The sequence below is a fragment of the Haliotis cracherodii genome, unplaced genomic scaffold (assembly GCF_022045235.1).
Source record: "Haliotis cracherodii isolate W230 unplaced genomic scaffold, xgHalCrac1.p SCAF_12, whole genome shotgun sequence".
Taxonomy (NCBI): Eukaryota; Metazoa; Mollusca; class Gastropoda; order Lepetellida; family Haliotidae; genus Haliotis; species Haliotis cracherodii.
The window spans coordinates 10,033,580-10,054,885 of NW_027266267.1; the positions used below are offsets into that span (position 1 = coordinate 10,033,580).

Consider the following 21,306-nt stretch of genomic DNA (forward strand, 5'->3'; position numbering starts at 1 on the left):
AGCTGACAAACCGAGAGTGTACGCAATACGATTTAGGTGAGGTGAGGTGAGGTGAGGTGAAATGGGGTTTAACGTCGCGTCCAAGATTATTACACTTATATAGCGACGTGTGTGTGTGTGTGGCTGCTTGTACTAGTCTGGACTGATGCCGATTTATAGTGCTAGCTCACTGAGATACCATGCCGCAGTTTAACATGAATACCCCACTCAGACACAGTATACTGACTCCGAGCCGACCGGTCCTTGTTTTATCTCCTTAATGCCGAGCGCCAATACGATTTAGTTGTGAGGACAAAAGATAACTACACCTTATGTTGAGTGCTATTGAGATAGGCCGCGGACTAAGTATTACCCACGAGCCCCCACCCCCACACCCCCCCAACCCAACCCCCAACCCCCGACCCCCTCCCCCATCCAAACCCAACCAATTTGTTTTAAAGCCCATAAACGTATTTAACATGATTTTGAATGTTAACAAGATTTCAAAGATAGAAACAGAAATCGAATCCACAATCATAGCTAATTTCTGACGAGGAAGAAGAATATAATCAAAAGCCCGGTCTCCTTTAATAATATCTTTTTTATTACTATCAGACACTTTGAACTGTCGCGGCGAGCGGTTGTGTAAGCGGAAATTATTTTACTTTAATTCTCGAACTACGCATAAACCGTTTGACCTGCACAGAGGTCTCGCGAGTAAGGGACCACGAGGGCGATGTGTGATATGATGGTACATCCAAGCCTAATAGACCAGATGTCGTGCATATTGCAAGTATAATATTAAACATGTATTTCTGGCGTGCTGCACTGTGTTTTGTGGTCTTGTGCAATAATAGTCCCACCCGAGGACTTAACACTACCGCTGCGAGTGAGTACACTTATGTTATTTTGTGTTTATATTCCTATCTGCAATTTATTCGTACCAGCCAGCCCCTATATAAATATAGCAATATCTGACACCTTCATTCAGCCCGTACTTTCTTGTGTTTGTTTACCAGTGAGAGAAAAATATTTATCATTACAGATGTACTTTGAGCCTTTGAAGTTATCAGTCAGTATTCTTGATTGTCCATGAAATATACACATCCCTGATTTCATTATTTGTGTAGGGGTCACGGGTGGCCCAGTCGTCTAAGGCGCCGCGATTCGCTGTGCAGAGTCTCCCTTGGGCACGCCAGAAACCTATGATTGTGGGTTCGAATCCCGGTTCGCCCCGATTATGTTTCTAGGTTTGCCGGCACCATACCCGTGCTCGTGGGTTTCACCGAAGTGGTAAACGTCTGAGACCTGCATCACTTCGGGCTTTCCTCCCACATTAAGCTGACACGCCGTGATAAAACTGGAATACAGTTAAAAGCGGCGTTAAACCCAACTCACTCACTTACTCACTCATTATTTGTGTATAAATAAAGTGTTTGTGTTTGCACAATTTGATTACCAGCAATTAGTAGTAATCTAATCAAGGTTGTAAAGGACCTTTAATATAAATTTACAATGGTATTTGGCTGAGGAAGTGAAGGATTTAGAAGTGTCTATATGCTTCTGAACACTTATGTTCATATCACAACCAAGTCAACAGGTGAAAATTGTGGAGTTTTCCCTTTTTGTAACATGAGTCAGTTATGCATTTAATGTATGACAGCTTATTGATGAGAAATAAATCCGGATAAATCACAGCCTGACTACACTGTGTTGCTACATAATTACAATACCCGCTACTTACACCACTACTTAGAGAAGAGCCTACGAGCAACGAGGAAGTAGGGACTACTCGACCCAAGTGAATTAATTTGGCAATTTCCGACTCATATGTTTTTGTAAGAAACTGAAGACTAATGTGGGTTTCCTTATCCCATATAAAGGCATCAGTTCAGATATTCTATTGTTAGAATGATTTTACATAACATCATGCACTAAGGAAGTCGTCATCAATGCGATTATATGACGTCACATTCTGATGACCTTATTTGCGCATATCACCCTCAGCAAAGGCAAATCATGTTAATAGAAAATAATGTAGGCTTCTTAATTAGGCAGTGACTACAATAGTGTCAATGTAAGTATGTCAAAATATTTAACATAAGAATGTATTCTCTTAGAAAAAGTTGATATAAATAGTAGATAGGCTGTAGTTTGTTAAGGTACGTACTTTTTTTTTGTCTTTTGCGAGTTGTTGAATGCATGCATTCTGGATGTAATAGTTATATACTAGTAATAGGTGTTTTGTGAGTTTTGTTTTTGTAATGTTTAAAAATAAGGAGTGTAATATATTGATGCATAGTGTAGTTTAGTATATAACATTCAATACATTTCAGGTCATAACGCCACAGGAACAAAGCCAGTTATGACATCGCCGAATAAGTGTAAATATATAAGAATGGTGTAGAGTGGAAAAAGTTGCAATTCATTGTTCGTACACAGATTATACTGTCACCTGTATTTAGTGTAAATCGTGTATCGTGTAGACTGTGCTATTCATGGCCCGTGTAGAATCCACAAGTTGATGTAAGTCTACATACTCGACTTGTGTATACTGTACCTTGTCATATGTAGTGCAGATACAGGTGAAACAGTGCAAACATGTCTATAGTTACTCTGTATACAGTGTATACTCGGGGAGTATACGTTTTTCAACGTGTAATATACACTGTGTAGTGCTTAGTATGTACTTGGTTATATGAAGTGATTCAAGACCTGAGTGAACTTTTCTACGATTGGTATGGCAGACAGGCGGGGGACGTTTCAAAATATGTCTCATCAGTTACAAGAAGAGCCAAACTGACTTTCCTTTGCATGTGTTTATGACGGTGCTACCAGTGCTTACCTTTTCGCGAATACCTGCAACCATCACTATCTGACATGCTGATTATATAAACAAAAATTGCTTATGATATAGTCGCAATCGAATGATTTCTTATGAGTATGGACATGGCATTGTCGGATTTTATATCCAGAATCATAACTACTGTCAATGGTATATCGATATCAATATTATACTGCACATGCTTAGGCCATGGTTATAAGGCCTCATAAAAACGTTTTCCCTGCCAATCATGTGGTGAACACTCGACTGCAATTCTTCTCAACGACCAGTTAATTGTATATATAAAGAAATTGTTATTTTTTTATTAAAGATGGATATGCCGTTCTTATAGGAATCCTGGTAGCGGTTCTCATTTTGTATTTGTTATCAAACGGTAAGACCACACTTTGATCGCATGTATTCTTTGGAGATCATCTATTCGGAATAAGTACCTGTAACTCCTACACTGGAAGACCACTTCCGTGGTCTGCTGGTAGAGCATCCGCCCGGAGAACGGAAGATCCGGGGTTCGATCCCCGGCCGCGTCATACCAAAAGACGTTAAAAGATGGTACTTGTTGTTACCCTGTCTGGCGCTCGGCATTAAGGGGCTAAAACAAGGACTGGTCGGCTCGGAGTCAGTATACTGTGTCTGAGTGGTGTATTCATGTTGAAATACGGCATGGTATCTCAGTGAGCTAGCACTATAAATCGGCATCAGTCCGGACTAGTACAAGCAGCCACACACACACAGACACACACAGACACACACAGACACACACACAGACACACACACACACACACACACACACACACACACACACACACACACACACACACACACAGACACACACACATATTTTGTGTTTGAAATTGTTACACGAACAATAGGTTTTACTGTTTCCCTTGTTTGTCTATCTGGCACCAGAATGCCAGTCTGTACATCAATGCTTATTTCTGTTGAAGGCGTTCTTTCTGTATTCAGTGCAAGAGGTCACGGCATGAAGACGATGGGAGAAGTAACACGGACGTGTGTAGTGGAGAAGAAGATGAGCTACCATGGCAACCAAACAGCGCTGGAGCAGGACAATGTGCGCCGGATGGTGTGACCGTCATGAGGATACATACGGCGGCTGTTCCTTGTAGTATGATGCCTCTGCCTCGGAACGAGAACAGTGATCGGACGTGTGACACGGAGGAACATATCTACGGAACTGTTACCGTCGTGCAACGTCACACATCTAGTATACTATGACGAGTTGGCCAAGCAAAAGGTGGTCAATAGTACGTCTCAGTAATTGATAGTATTGAGGTTATGGTTCCTATATGTTATGTTTATAGTATGGGAGTGGTCCCCCATACAGAGATGCCGAACAACAACAGAACGCCGTCGATAAGGTGTAACCATGGCTTATGTTATGTATGTAGTATGGGAGTGGTCCCCCATACAGAGATGCCGAACAACAACAGAATGATGTCGATAAGGTGTAACCATCGCTTATGTTATGTATGTAGTGTGGGAGTGGTCCCCCATACAGAGATGCCGAACAACAACAGAACGCTGTCGATAATGTGTAACCATGGCTTATGTTATGTATGTAGTGTTGGAGATGTATGTAGAGATAGCAGTATGTATCTCTTATAAAGATCATGTCAGTGACCTGATGTACATATCCCAAATGAGAACGCTTTTGTTATGCATTCCACGAACTTTATTTAATTTCCTATTCACATTACAGCTGTGTAATTAGTTTAAAATAAATTTTGGCTTTGAAACAATTTCTCGTGTTCATTATGCAGCAGGGGCAGGGTGGCCCTTTCGTCCAAGACGCCAAAATGTCCTATGCAGAGTTGTGTCGCTTAGCCTTGGCAGAATGCTGTCATTCTGTGTACAAATCTTGGCTCGCCATGAATATTTGTTAAGGTTTGCACCACATCCGTGCTCGTTGGTTTCACCACAGTGGGGAAAGTGTGAGACCTGCATCGCCTCGGGATTTCCTCCCACGTCATGCTGATGGGCCGTTAAAATGAGTCACTCGAAGTCACGTACAAAGAAGCCTTATATTCATTAATATGATTAACGTATTTTTGAGAATTAACCCCAGCTGGAATATGATCTTCGTAACCCATTCAAATGTTTTATGACATTAAAACATGTCCTGTTTCATGTCATCCAGAAAATTAGCAAATTTAACAGTGTGAACGTAGCTACGGTTAGCAGTCGGGCTAGCAATCAATAGGTTGCGAGTTAGCGTCCAACGAATTCTCAGAAAAAAACCTCATTGCTTGTCTGAGTGGCATGTTACTAACAGCAGAAGTCGTCCTCGCAAGACAGAAACACACATACCGCCAACCTACATTATACACACACTGTTGAAACAATTTTCATAGTAACAGTAACTGAACACGGGGAAGTGCGAGATCACATGTGAAACTGGATGGAAAGTGGAGGACTGAGTCAAGGTGATAACTCCTGCCCCGAGGTGATAACTCCTTCCCCATGGTGATAACCCCCGCCCCATGGTGATAACGTCTGCTCCATGGTGATAACTCCTGCTCCATGGTGATAACTCCTGCCCCGTGCTGATAACTCCTGCCCCGTGGTGATAACTATTGCCCCGTGGCGATAACTCCTGCCCCAAGGTGATAACTCTAATTGGGAGTCACAAATAATAATTACACAAATGCATAGATGATTGTTCCTAAACTAGATATTTTATTTAGTTAATATAGCATCAGTTGGCATGTATTCAACACTAATAAGGTCAGGTTTAAGAGAATAAGTAGTGAGTGAGTAATGTTTTACGCCGTTTTTAGCAGTATTCCAGCAACATCACGACTTTGGATACCAGAAATGGTCTTCACACACTGTACCCACGTGGGGAATGGAACTCAGGTCTTTGTGACGAGCGAACGCTTTATCCACAAGGCTGTCCCACATCCCCTGATAAGTAATGACTTGTTCCGACTGCATTACATGTGCTTACGCTATTGTCGGATTCGGACAAGTGACTGTTTTAGCAAAGGTTTCTAATAATCACAGAAAGTGTTCTGTTGGTATCAGTAAGATAGTAATGTGAATGAGTGTGTTTTACAGGTGTCTGATTGGTGCAGGGTAGGCCGATGTTGATAAGATATGGTCAGATATAGTCGGAGGAACCAGTGATTGATATCATGAGCAACGTCCAACGCCGTCGTGTACAATGACGCTGGGTCATCCAATCCACGATCCTGTACACCCGATCCCATTTAGCTGCATCTTAGGACTAACAATAAATTGAATTCAGTTCTGATGTGTGAAACTTTGGTCGTGAATCATTTATAGGGAGGAAGAACATTCTGTTCACGCTTGTATAGTCACGTTACGGTAATCGAAACAACATTGGCGGAAAACGGCTTTGAATCATAACGTTGTAAAAACCGTGTTGAAATAAGCATGAGTGAATACAAATTCGACAAACTAGGATGACTTAGTTTGGACGGTGCTTTGACATATTACACTTGGATAAACCTCTCACAATGCGACCCTCGTTGTGGTGTGTACTTTGTGTTGTCTGCAGTACAGTGACAGACTGCTGGACGGGGGCTACACGTGAGTGATTTTGTTACATTACTACTTACCTCGCTTTCACGTTTAGGTATGTTATCATATGGAGGCTTATTCCTAAAAATTAATGTCCACTGGCCGTGTAGGTTTACTTAAGTTGCGATAACGAAATCGTTTATCAAAGTAAATGCTTTGGTTTGATTAAAACGACACAAAAAACTGAATATGTACATGGAGGTGCCAACATCTTGCCTAAATGTCCTTTCCTAAAGGTTCTTTTCTCTGTAAACTTCGGATGACATCTGCTTTCATCTTCCACACTTCTTTCAAGCATATATAATGTCAATGCTTGTTAATTACTTAATATAACTATTTCAATCTAAAATCGCATCATAAATATCTTTGTGGCTTCCAAATCGGATGTTCGAAATGACTAACTACAAAAAAGTTGTAACATTTCTGTGTTTTGGGATCGTAAATATATCGCACTAATAATATTTACTGTGTACATTATATATTTTATTACCAATGATTTTTAAAGAATTTTCAATATAATTACGCAATAAGCATGTTATATACATGCCTCTGAAATGTTTATGAAACTAATTATGCAAAATGTAAACATACCACAGCATCACTTCCCCATACATATCATACCATCCACATGAACTAAAAATAGCGAGCGCTGAAGAATTGGGGAAATCGAACCTAAGTTTTATCAGAACATATATATTTTGCGAGGAAACAACGTTAACATGCCTCACTTTGAAATGTCAGAATACTTAAATGTGCCATCGCGACTACACACGGCACGGCAAATCGTGTGTTCATTCAGCGCAAACTGATTTCAGCTACAAGCATCCATTTAAAAGAAATTCAAGTCATGGGTACCGTTTTTCTATTTTACTAAATGACAGTTTAAAGCTGTATGATTTGTAATGTGAAGTTTAAACGATATACGGCTTTTCCATTGGGCGAGAAGTCGGTCACATGATCGCGAAACTGACGTTCATAAGTGTATGGACGACACAGTATAACGTTCATACGTTTTTCTTGAGACTGTTTTCTCGAAATGACGTAAACACTGACGGACTATTTTCACATTCCTGGGGGATAGCACAAATACACAATGACAATCAAATAGCCCATTCCCTTCCACTGATTTACCCACTTGAACAAGAAATAAAGGAGACCAGTGAGACCACCTCATCCGTTTCATATTTAGATCTCTGCATAAAGATTCAGGGTGACAATACACTCTCCACAAGACTGTATGACAAGAGGGATGTCTTCCACTTCCCAATAGTCAACTTTCCCTTCAATGTCGAGTAATATTCCAGCAGTTCCAGCATTTGGCGTTTAAATTTCACAACATTTGAGATACAACAAAGCATGTTCTTTGTGCCACGATTTCAAAGAGCGTCATGCGACTCTTGCTCAGAAGTTGTTTGATCAAGATTACAACATTCTAGGCCTCAGTAAAGCTTTCAAAAAGTTTTATAGTAGACATGTGGAGGACATTTCCAAATTTGACCCACCAGTGACAAAACTTATGTCCGATGCAATTCCCTATTTTGACTTGTACCATATGTTTCTGCTTTGTTTTAGGCGAATAACTGACTTTCCTTTGCATGTGTTTGTGAGGGTGCCGCTGGTCGCGACGATCTTGTATCATTACTACTTGAGAGTGATTCATAAACAGAAGCTCGTGATATAATCGGAATCGTAGACTCTGCTTTATACAGGGATTTTTTTTGGATATGGAAAAAGTTTTGCCGCTTTATTGATATCTTCTGATCATTTACACCCTTAACCTTGAACTCAGGATTGTTGCATACATTAAGAAATGTCAGAGAGTTTTATTGCATCATCGTTCACGAATATCCTCGCTACGACCCATCCTTGTGAACAAATGCACATCCAAACTATCGTAGTTTCGACTCGATCCGTGTTTAGACTACAGTGACAGTCTACAGCAATTTATCAATTGACCTTAGTATCTATTGGACACATCTTTATAATCACCTGTCAATGATCGGCCAACTGATCAGAGATGACTGGCACCGTGACCTTCAGTTGTATCTGCTACACAACGCAGGCAGAACTACTGCTTCCTGGTTTTCTTCGGGTGTGTTTTACCATGCATTGTATTATTTCAGCTGCGTCGCCTGCATATACTCGCCTTGGGAGTACTGCCTTTCTGTCGTGGAAATTACCCCGACCTGGACTCAGAGAATTTACAGTGCGACGGTTATCTTCGAAATCTCTGTTCCACATAACTAACTACAATCAAGTGAACGTCACTGACAGATACAAGTCCAGAGCAACATTCACCGGGAGAATGAATTCGTCAGGATCTGGGATGTTCAGCTTCGAGCTGTATAATGTGGACTGGCCAGACAGTGCAGAGTACAGATGTCACAGAGGGTCACCAGGCTCGACCGGGTCAAGATTGAACGACTGTGGTCAACGGCTATTTGTAAAATGTGCGTATGGTTTAATACTATGAGTACAATAACAGATAAATGAGACAAATGTAGTTGAAACAAGTTCTCTGAAATCAAAACTACTGGCCATCTCATTTTGATATTCACTTACAAAATCATCAAAATATACCTTTTCCAGAATCTATCAAATACCATGCCATCAGAGGGATTCTCATGTCCTCATGCCCTATCGAACATACATTTTGCCAGCGCATTTGTCTTATTACTTGTTGGAAAAATGTTCTGTGACGTGTGTATATTTTCATTTAGAAATGATGAGTATGCTATTTAGTTTTACTCAAATATGCGCTTAGGCCCCTGTAACGATCCTTGCATTGTGCCTTTACCAATTGCCATACATTATATTTATGAACAGATATTGCGGATCCCTACATCGTCGCCGCTCAGACAGTTGAAGCCGATAAAATTGTCACGCTGACATGTTACGTCGCCGTGAAAGGGGACTTACAAACATCAATTACTTGGAGTTGGAGGCAGAATGAAGTCGAACAGGTAAACATGGGAAGACTTCCTTTGGCAGTTTCGAAGTTACATGGAGACTATTTCTACCACAAGAGCGCTCTGGCCGTCAGTGATGTAGGACAGGATGATGACAGAGGCAGATACACGTGTAAAGCTGAAATAGTGGGATGGAATGTTCAAACTGACTGGAGCGAAGAATTTGGAATGTCAACCAAACGTAAGTGACTAAACCACTCCAACATAAGAAACAAGTAGCCATATTGTATCATATGTATTTTAATACAGTTCAACTGAAGATCTTTATGATTATAGGTTATTGACTATAACACACATACGGAAATGTCTTACATGGCCGAATTTGTTCTTCTTCTTCAAATTGATTCTTCACACGTTCGTTTATTCGTTGTATAGAATTATTATAATTAAAAAAAGTACGCATAATTGAAGGCTAAATCCACATGTTAAGTATTACTTTCTGAAAACAACATGGCATAATTAAGGATTTCTAAATAAACGGCACACAGCTATCATGTGTCACAATACATGATCCACACACTCGTGCTGTTATCTAATAGCCAGACTCGTGGTTATACAAAAAAACAAGAAATTTGCGTCCTTTTCACATATCTCAGTCCATAAACTTAATACAGTTTTCTATCTAATCATCCTGTTATAGATGAATTCCACTTTAGTTCTTAATTTATCTCAATACATATCTATTTAAAATATTACACTTATGAATACATGTGTATAACAACTGAGATGTGTATTTAATGCTTGCCTCCCAGTATTATTCATATTGCGTCTGATTTAGCAGCTTACACAGTACGCTTTCAACATAAAATGACGATCCCGCGCTCATGCCAGTACGCTTTTACTCATACATGCACATGGTTATCTTAAGTAGTGTGGATGGGACATGTATATGTTACAGCAAGGATGCAAGAAGTCCCAAACTACACACAAGTGCGTGAAGGTGATCATGCCATGGTAGCCTGGATGATGCCTCGCTATCAATATGAATTCTACATCATGACACCTAGTGGGGATAAGTTGATGGCTGTGGATTCCAATAAGGTCTACATTCTTCCTAAGTACTGGCTCAGAACCAGGATGGTAGAGGTTGTTACCTCCCATAACACCAGCACCTATGTCTTTCGTCTCTACAATGTTACACTAGCTGATGCTGGGAGATACAGCTGCAGGATAGAGAAAAGTGCAACCAAGATCTACAAAATGACTCAGTGTACACACGATTTGATCGTCTCAAGTACGTATCTCTTACGTTCACAATAACAACCAGCGTTATAGGTACTGAGTCAACTATTCTGCTGTTAACTATCGAAATATAAAAGCTTATCTCTACTCTGGACGGTATTTTACTTCCAAAATGTAAATATCTCGAATATCCAGTTTGATTATCCAGTAAAAGGCACAATAGCGGTGAAAAGGCCTTTCTTCGTGATATGGAAGGAAAACCCTTTCCTATGCAGTTCCCTCTTAAAAGTACATCTGTGGTAATAAATAGAAAAATACACTCGCTTCAAATTGATATGAAATGTATGTCCCTCTACAAATAATTTTCAGTTTGTCATCGGAACATAAACTTGATATAAATTGTTTGAAGTTTGTGAAATACCTTTTATCTTTAGCAAAGACAAATGTTAAAAAAATATAGCTGCGTCATTTGGTAATTAAGCAAGTGTCAAATTATCCAGTTATGTTTTGCTTAGCACCACTGTTACCGATAACATAGTATTTCATCATGAAACCTGGGATGCTGGGAAGGTTGCTGCTAATCCCTGCTGGCAACTAACTCCAATCTCAAATAGTTTCGCGCTCATGTGAATGATCTGTGATGAACATCAAACACAGAATGTAAAACCACAAGTGACTATTAACCACATCGCATAGTCCTTGATATTTGGTCGTTTTCAGCTCGCGACATTGCCGACCATGCACCTGGGAATTAATGTCTTTTACTAGCGTTTTCTCAGTTATGGTAAAGGACGACTGTATTGTTTGAATACTACCAAGGTGTCTCATTTTTTAAACACATATAACCATATTGTGTAAACTAGAAATTATCTTGTTTAATGCCATGGAACTAGTGACTCCCGGTTTGGTTACAGCATATATTATAATCTTGACCTTTCGATGTAGAGAGGATACTGAATTTTTTTTGTTATTTCTCTTCAATTTACATCTGTATTAACAGACAGAACATTACACTGCTATAATTTGATATTGAAGTTTATGTCCCTCTTGAAATAACGTTCAGATTGCACTCGGTACATAATCTTAATATCATCCCATCACAGAGATACACCATGTCAGTGATGATCGTAAACTGCTTGATGTCAGGCTGTTGTACATGTACTTTACCAATGACCACAATAGTGTTACTATACAGTTGTTGATATATTTAACATGGGAATGCATTCTCTCGAAAGTTGATGTAAATAGTAGGCTGTAACTTATAAAGGTGAATATGTAGTACCCGTTGCATGTTTCATGTGAATGTAGTATATAGTTCCATGAGGTGCCTTGCGAGTGGTGTTTGCAATGTGTAAAAGTGAGGCTTATAATACGATTGGTGCATAAAGAAGTTAATATATTATGTTCATTTACAATAACATTATTTCAGGTCATGACGTCAAAGACTCAAACGCCGTCATGACACCGCCTGGTATGGGTAAGTATAGAAGTGTAGAGTGGAATGTTTGTAATCCGTTGTTTAACACATGGGTTATATTATGACCTGCGTGTTGTGCAAAGGTTGTATTGTGTAGCTTGTAATATTCATTTGCAATTGTGCGTCCGCTAATGGCACCACAAGACTCAAAGTCCCTCATAACATCGTCATGAACGGACAATAGCACGTAGGCTCAACAGGTAGCCATGTAGGTTTCTCATATAGTATGTCATTGCAATACCTAAAGTATGAAGGTAAACTTGAAGTATACTCAAGTTATGGTATTCAGAAATGGCGGACCTGTCCTCTGTAATGAAAAGTGGAAAGTTTATGAAACTGTGTCATTGTATAGATATTTGAGTATTGGGTTCCTGCCCAAACTTGTTTGGACTGAAACACCAACTTTTACAAAGTAACAAAGCTAGTATGACATTATATAGACAGCAATAGAATGCTGGTAATGGTCAAGATTTATTGAAGATAGTTGATGCTATGATTGTACCTATAGTTTGTTATCGTGTCACCTCATTTTGTAAAATTATTGAAGTTGTACAGTTTTGTGAGAGTGTGATATAACCTCTCCCCATCATATACTGGCGCAGGATCCTGCCTTTGGATGATCATAGACTACCTCGCCGATGCTATATAATGCTCAAATCACTGGACGATTCTCGTCAAACTACATGGGCTACTCATATTGAACATTTTCTCTTCAAATTAGTATTTGGATACTTATCGATTAACACATTATGTTGGCAAAATGCAGATATTCATTCATCTTTTTAAACAAAACCTATTTGATACATTCAACATTTAAGGTGTAGTTCTATAAATAGTATATCTGATACCGTTTATTGTAAACATTATAAATCCCTGTTAAATGTTGAAAAATCTTACACTCCCCATTCCAGTACATCAGAGATATGTAGGACTCGTTTCAGATGTAGCAGGTCTAAATTTGCAGTCGATTTTGTGAGATACACAAATGTCCAATTCAATTAACGACTATGCAAATAGTGTATAGAAAATGGTAGATTTGTTATTGAAGATGAATTTCAAGTATTGCTGTATTGTGTATGTTATTATTCAGCTGTAAGAAGTATATATCTTAAACAATATAAACGTCTCAAAGTGTAACATATTTGACTGAATGGTTTTTAACTGAAAACTGTGATGTTGTATATTACATATTGGCATGCACAGGTCATGCAATCTAACATTGTCTGGGGTATGGGCCTATGGCCTTTTCATTGAATAAACTGTCTGTCTCTCTATGCCATTACATAGCCAAGGAAATACATTATATTTGAAGGCCAAGGTTCATTATATATATCGTGTCATTGAATGACCAAATATGTTCATTATATAACATGTCATTGAAAAGCCAAGTAGCTTCATAAGGCTTTATATCAGGTCATTGACTGGCCAGGTAGGTTAAATGGAGTAAATGGGCATAACACATTGACCATGTGGGGAATCAAACCCGGGTCTTCGGCGTGACGATTGTTAGATTTCCCACATGGGTAAAATGTACACTGATAAATATCTACTGGCCATTCATTGACAAAAGTAGCTTTCTAATATGCCAATTAAAACGTATCTGCTTTTTATACATTCCATATAAGTTTTCGTGCTTCATATTCTCGAGAATATGTGTTCCGCTAGCAGTCATAGAATTACCAGAGTGCTAAATGCTGACACTTTCAAGCCTGAATGTAGCCAGCTAACAAAGACAGAAATGTATCTCGACAATGCACAATTACGTAGCCTGCTTGTTTGTTGCAACTTCAGCACTAATCCAGAGAATCCGGTGATTGACATCATAAGCATCGGATCCACACAATTGAGATACGATGACATGCATCAACGGGACCCCACCTTTCATTCAGTAGCCTCTGACGACAAGCAAAGGTTGCTGGGAAACAATTCTAACCCGGAATCCTCACGTGGCTATCAATTTGTGGAATAGTTCTATAAATGATATATGAAGTGATACGTCCAGTGAAATAAGTTGAGTCGTAACGTGTGAAAAGCCAATCACAAAACAGAACACATATTATATCAATGAGTGTGTGCATTGTAGTTTTTACAATTGCCTGTCAAAGTATTTCAGCTACGAGTGATCTTGTGTTGCTGTACTTCAGGTTATTAGGCAACTCATGCCCCTTATTTCATATAAATTGTAAATAGTTCATATTAAATGTCATATAAAATATCTTTCATTAATTGTGTCCGTTACTTATAGTCAAGAATATAAATAACAATTCCAAACATGAAGAGAAGAAAAGATGAATCATTTAAAAAATTTTTTATTTTTTTTTAACAGTAAAACCAATCTTTGCTCGCCATCGAAGCTCCGAAAAAAGGCACCCAACAGATTCGCCTATTTCTCACTTAGAGCAGAGACCAGATCTCTCGTGATAGCATTACATTCATACACGTTTACACATGCATGTAATATAATGCATCTCTATTCACATTTAAGACAACCCCTACAACTTTTGTATTAAATTCAGATCAAGAGCAAAGGTGTGGAAAGAATGTAAACATTGTAATAGCTATGACTATAATTGCCACATTATTTTGACCGGGTTCGATTCCCGACATGAATACAATGTGTGAAGCCCATTTCTGGTGTCCCTCGCCGTGATATTGCTGGAATATTGCTAAAGGCGGCGTAAAACCATACCCACTCACTCACTCAGTAATGTTCACAAATTGTACATTGTAAATTGTCATTCATGAACACTGTTCACATGCTTTCATTGTATATACTCAAGTAATATAATAATGTACTGCCAATAATGTATTTGCCTATGTTTCAACTTTGGAGGAAATAAAAAAAATCACTCATATATTCATTGATTACTAGATAAAAAGAATAATTCTGTTGAAGCCAAACCAGAGATCATAATTATTATAAATATTCCTGATGATGCTTTCGCCTGTTACATACATTGGTATTTTAGTATATAATACATCCGTAATTTTTTTCACTTCACTGAGAATTTTGTTTTGTTCGTAAACGTACACGTCAGACTTAGCTACAAAACTCATCAAACTGATACTGTTACTCGTTGTCAGTTCCAGAGAGAAGCTCCCCTGATGTGGCTGTTGTCGTTGGGTGTTCGATAGTAGCCATATCATTGATCCTTCTTGCCACCATATTCCTCATTCGACTGGAGCGTATCAGAGGTGAGATTGAAACCTGGGTGAAATAGGAATGGTGACTGAGTTGTGTTTCACGCCGTTTTAAGCAATGTGTTAGTTATATCATGGCCCGAAGTGATGCAGGACCCCTTGGTGAATCCCACGAACATTCGAAATAAGATCATGCCTCGCCTCCGATGAGTGACGCAACGCTGTACTCTACATTGCAACTACTTAATCGACTAGGAAGAAAGTGTTATTTAAAAACTAATGCATCACAACAACCAGTAGCCACGTGTTATGTCACTCTGCTAAACTCATGTGGATGTGAGTGACTGAGTTTGGTTTTACACCGCTTTTAGCAATATTCTAGCAATATTACGGCGGGGGACACCAGAAATGGGTTTCACACATTGTATCCATGTCGGTAATCGAACCCGGGTCTTCTGCGTGACGAGCGAACGCTTTAACCACCAGGCTACCCGACCGCCCCCATTCATGTGGAAGTAATAAAGAGGCGGACGAATCTGCACTGCAGTTCGGTTATGTAGGTTGGATTGATTCATACGTCCTTTGCAAGAGTTTAATTAAATGTCCCAGCCTATGAATAAACTATATAGATCGCAGGCATATGGTCTTATATAACATCAAAATTGTTTCTTCCTTTGTTACAGAATACTGGTCTGTCAGGTAGGTCCTGTTGGCTATATGACATATTTGTTTGTACTATTCTTACTTGTGACTAAGGTATGGATGTGCAGGTAGATTGAGTCAGGAAGTAGAATTTGTGATTTCTAAGTGATGAGGCAGTAAGAAAGAAGATTTTTTTTGGTACATGATGACATTTTTTTATGAAAATATGTTCATTAATGCATCAGTTTTATGTCAGAATATAGTCATGCATTGTATGAAAATGTACAGGAAATGTTGTTTCTTTGTTCACAGGTTTCGTCAGTCGTATCTTACACCTGCCCAGACTGCGCATGGCCCACATGAACAGGAGGGGGTTGACGAATACGCTGTCATTGAGGACACAGATGGCTCAGGCTCGGCCCTCTATCACATGCAGCCACCATGTGCCAGTAGCTCTGACTATGAGGAAGTTAGACCATTTCCTCCCCTTGACGCTCAAACGTCAGCTGAACCAGGAACATTTGATAACACTGATGCAGAAAACTCAAACGGAAGAAATAAAACAGACCAGGCATAGGACAGCAATTATCATCAAACAGGAATTATTATCAAACAGGAATTATTATCAAACAAAAGGATACACTGCTTCTCACTCAGAGAAATGACGAGTCAGCTGGAGTGTTATCATGTTGTTGAACCAATTATATTTCTGTTTACCTCTGAGGCAACCTCGTCGTTCAAGGAAACGACGTGCTTTGTCCTTTGAGATAATCAGCGGATGATTAATGAATGATTTGATGTAAATAGATAACTGAGTGAGTAAGTGAGGTTGTAAGCCCCTCTTTAGCTATATTCAAGCAATATCACGGCGGGGGGCACCAGAAAAGGGCTTCACACATTGTACCCATGTCGGGAATCGAACACGTGTCTTCGGCGTGACGAGCGAACGCTTTAAACACTAGGCTACACGATCGCCCCTTTAAGAGATAAGGATAGTCACAAGAGTCGTGATTACTTTGGTTAACCTGGCATTTTGAGGAACAAATGAAGTAATTATGCAAAGAGAGAGTCCAGCACAATAAGTGTTCGGGTATATTCTGTAAACCAAAACAAAACATGGGTTCAAGTATTCACAACTGCTGTAGTTTCGGAAGAGAGACAATGAGTATTATTATATCCATCACGGTATATTGCCACCACTGCGGGCGATGAAGATAATCGCTACATCCACCCAGTTAGTACTTATGTTTACTCATTATCTGATGTATATAGCATGTATATAACATGTATATATCCACTCGTCATGCTGACTATAATATTATCTACTTGCATCATGGACATTGGATTACCTATGCTTATGCCAATCCATGCGGGAAGCATAACACGTGTTGTAATTGCGAATCCTTTGTGCATGTTAGAGACCACGTTGTACATTGCAGTACTTATTGCATGAACAGAACTCAGTTTGTATTTAATATTAGCGATAATGTTATAGACTACATTAGTGGTTATAAGTGTCTAGGGATTTGGCTACGAGATAATCTTGATTTAAATTTTGCAGTAAGACAAATTCCTGAATCTGTCAGCCGAACACTCGATGTTATTGTAGGTAAATCTAAATCGTTTAATGGTTTGTCCTACAATGTTAATTTTAAGTTATTAATTCAAATACTTTTCACAGCTATTTTGCCTTTCACGCCCAAGGGAAGGGTTTGCCGCAAATAGTCGAGAATGCTTATCATCTGGCGTAGATGTTGTTTTTTTCATAAATTGCAGAATAACCATTTCAAGCCTAAATACTCACTCTTACTAAGCGCTGTGTTTCTTCCTTTTACCATGTTTTTTTTTCAGTGTTGTATCTAAATTGTTACTTATTCTTTAGTTCAATCATGTTGTGTGTATCACTGAATATACATTATTTTAATAGTATTTGATTGTTGTATGTACATGTGTCTCACAAGCTGTGCTTGTTTAACTTAGTTTATCATCCAGATCTCTATACACTGTAAATGCAATGTGTATCACATTAATAAATAAGTTTTGTTCTTCTTCTTGTCCTCCTCCTATGAGTCAGCTGTATGGGGTCAGAGATAATTAATTGTTTAAACATTGTACAGAATAATGTCTGTAGGTTCGTTCCAGGTGTTGACAGTAAAACACCCAATTTGGCTGTCTGGGCCGAATGGGGCTGGATGTCACCGGTTTCAAAGCCTTAAATTGAGGTGATCGAACATGTTCTCAATGTCTTTGAATGATATTATATTTAACATAATTTTATTTAATTGTTTAAAATTACAGGTAGTAGAGGATCTACCACACAAATGAGCGACTAGTATTCTTAGTTTTTCTTTCACGAAGTAAGTTATATACTTTCCAAATAAAGTAAAGGATATTCGAAAATACCAAATGATTAGGGTGAGTGAGTCTGGTTTTACGCCGCTTTTACCAATATACTAGCAATATCACTGCGGGGCTTCACCAGAAATGGGCTTCAAACATTGTACCCATGTGGTGAATCGAACCCAGGTTTTCTTCGTGACGAACAATCGGTTTAACCACTAGGCCATCCCCATCCCCAGGGGAATAAAAATGAACCTTTGAGATGACTTGATCAATAATGGTTTATGCCCCCGCGATTTGTAAAAAAATCGTTTGTACGGTGGCCTTTAACGTCGGCAGACACGTTGCCCGTGTAAGGCCAGATAACATTTTCTTAGTAAAGTACAGATCCCAGTTTTGGGGCTGGGTCCTACCTGGGATTCGAACCCACGGTTGCAGTGCCTTACTCAGTCAGAGGGGTACACAAAGTACGTGATCTAGACTACCAGTTGTTCGACTTTCATTTTGTGGAAGCCTCGGTGTGCTGGTAATTGTGTACCTCACTCTGGCAGTGTGGGTTCGAAGGGGACAGGACTCAACTCAACAAAAGTACTAGAATATGTACTTTACTAAGAAAGTGTTATCCTAAATATAATATTTGTTAGATTTGCCCATTTTTTAGTGATATTGTGTGTTCATAGCTATCGGCAATGGGAGCCATGCCAACTTACACTTGTCAGAGTGTGGGGCTGTTTTGCAATGTCAGTGTGGAATGTAGGTAGGTGTGAGGCTGTGTTGTATTGTCAGTGTGAAATCTAGGTAGGTGTGAGGCTGTGTTGTATTGTCAGTGTGAAATCTAGGTAGGTGTGAGGCTGTGTTGTATTGTCAGTGTGAAATCTAGGTAGGTGCGAGGCTGTGTTGTATTGTCAGTGTGAAATCTAGGTAGGTGTGAGGCTGTGTTGTATTGTCAATGTTTGAATGTAGGTAGGTGTGAGGCTGTGTTGTACTGTCAGTGTGGAATATGTGCAGGTGTGAGGCTGTGTTGTACTGTCAGTGTGGAATGTATGTAGGTGTGAGGCTGTGTTGTATTGTCAGTGTGGAATGTATGTAGGTCTGAGGCTGTGTTGTACTGTCAGTGTGGAATGTATGTAGGTGTGAGGCTGTGTTGTACTGTCAGTGTGGAATGTATGTAGGTGTGAGGCTGTGTTGTATTGTCAGTGTGGAATCTAGGTAGGTGCGAGGCTGTGTTGTACTGTCAGTGTGGAATGTATGTAGGTGTGAGGCTGTGTTGTACTGTCAATGTTTGAATGTAGGTAGGTGTGAGGCTGTGATGTACTGTCAATGTTTGAATGTAGGTAGGTGTGAGGCTGTGTTGTACTGTCAATGTTTGAATGTAGGTAGGTGTGAGGCTGTGTTGTACTGTCAATGTTTGAATGTATGTAGGTGTGAGGCTGTGTTGTATTGTCAGTGTGGAATGTATGTAGGTGTGAGGCTGTGATGTATTGTCAATGGGGAATGTATGTAGGTGTGAGGCTGTGTTGTACTGTCAATGTTTGAATGTATGTAGGTGTGAGGCTGTGTTGTAATGTCAATGTTTGAATGTATGTAGGTGTAAGGCTGTGTTGTATTGTCAATTTTTGAATGTAGGTAGGTGTGAGGCTGTGTTGTATTATCAGTATGGAATGTATGTAGGTGTGAGGCTGTGTTGTATTGTCAATGTTTGAATGTAGGTAGGTGTGAGGCTGTGTTGTACTGTCAGTGTGGAATATGTGCAGGTGTGAGGCTGTGTTGTACTGTCAGTGTGGAATGTATGTAGGTGTGAGGCTGTGTTGTATTGTCAGTGTGGAATGTATGTAGGTGTGAGGCTGTGTTGTATTGTCAATGTGGAATGTATGTAGGTGTGAGGCTGTGTTGTATTGTCAGTGTGGACTGTATGTAGATGTGATGTTGTGTTTTACTGTAACGGTAGAGAGATTGGGGGTGTTTAGAGCCAGACAGTGTAAACGTATATGTGTGTCTTGTACGGCAACGGGATGAAAGGCTAGCAGCAAATTAAACCTTGACGGGTTACTACTCATTAAGGTTATTACAGAAAATGATGTTCCACTGAAACACAAAACATATTAAGCAGACCGCTTTCAGCCTGTCTTGGTACTAAGTCAGTTGGAGTTCCCTCCCTTTATAACCGCTGTCCGGTGTCATCCACATCAGTCAAGTCTTACACTGAGTTATCTCCCTTACATTAGTTGGTTCCAAATGTAAATGATCAGACATATAACACGATTGTGTCATACTTTTTTAACAGTTCGACATGAGTCTACATCAGTATGTTAACTATTAACGGGGTTTTTCAATAATTCTTTAGAAACCACATCATTAGATGGTAACAGTAAATGTTACTTTGTTAGTTCCACTATGACCTACATCCTCTTACAACGGTTAATGTTATTTTGAACCTTTCCATACGATATTAACAGTAAGGTCGACACGAACTTACAGGATTTAATATAACAGTGGCGATATTTCGATTAAGTTCGATTAACAAGCTTTAGAAAATAACAGCACATTCCTCATAATATCCTTCCGTTGTATAAATAGCATATTCATAAATCGTCATAATTAGGCTTCGTACCTTTCATGGAGTATAAGATTCGTTGGGTAACTTAGCTGTGTAATTCACCTGGTGCATGATATGTTTGCTTCAATAGATAGGTTTTCATATACTCCAGTGACTTAGTCATAGTGTTGTACTACTTTTGACACTTTTTGAATTACCTATGGAAGGGCCCAACTGTAGGTTCACACTCTGTATAATCTTGATCCACAGCTATTATCACTACCAGTTCCAGTTGTCAAACAACTACCTGGCAGGAATGCTCACAGGAAAAATCAATCTTGGTACTATACTCAGAGAATCGAAAACAGATCTTCTCATCTCGAAAAAGTTTATTCTGTTTCTGAAAGGACTTCCCAAGTCGGGCTCCATTTTGTTTTTTTCCAATTTTAAGTCCAACAAACCTTTTTTATACGGACAGGTTTAAATATAATCTGTGTATGTTACAGTTGCAGTGACAGAAGTGAACGAAATACGACCATTCTTATCTTGGAGGAGGGCTCTGAAGGTTTGAAACAAATGGACTTGAGCACCTGTGTCCTAACGACTGGAGCGGGACTCTATGTACCCGTTTTCA

The 21,306-nt window shown here is 39.3% G+C and overlaps 1 protein-coding gene across 1 annotated transcript; it reads left to right on the forward strand.

Annotated features, from left to right (window-relative positions):
* The first annotated feature begins 786 nt into the window (after positions 1-786).
* On the forward strand, positions 787-9,543 carry LOC139456982 (uncharacterized). The gene is made up of 4 exons (XM_071238443.1): positions 787-868; positions 2,316-2,363; positions 8,509-8,835; positions 9,212-9,543. The coding sequence occupies exons 1-4, from the start codon at positions 787-789 to the stop codon at positions 9,541-9,543; spliced, it is 789 nt and encodes a 262-aa protein (XP_071094544.1).
* The last annotated feature ends 11,763 nt before the right edge of the window (positions 9,544-21,306 follow it).

Bases quoted from the DNA above. Each gene is read 5' to 3' on its own strand.
- LOC139456982 (XM_071238443.1), top strand. From the start codon at position 787: ATGTATTTCTGGCGTGCTGCACTGTGTTTTGTGGTCTTGTGCAATAAT. The intron at 869-2,315 runs GTGAGTACACTT...AATACATTTCAG, and splicing joins ACTTAACACTACCGCTGCGA to GTCATAACGCCACAGGAACA. The intron at 8,836-9,211 runs GTGCGTATGGTT...ATTTATGAACAG, and splicing joins TCAACGGCTATTTGTAAAAT to ATATTGCGGATCCCTACATC.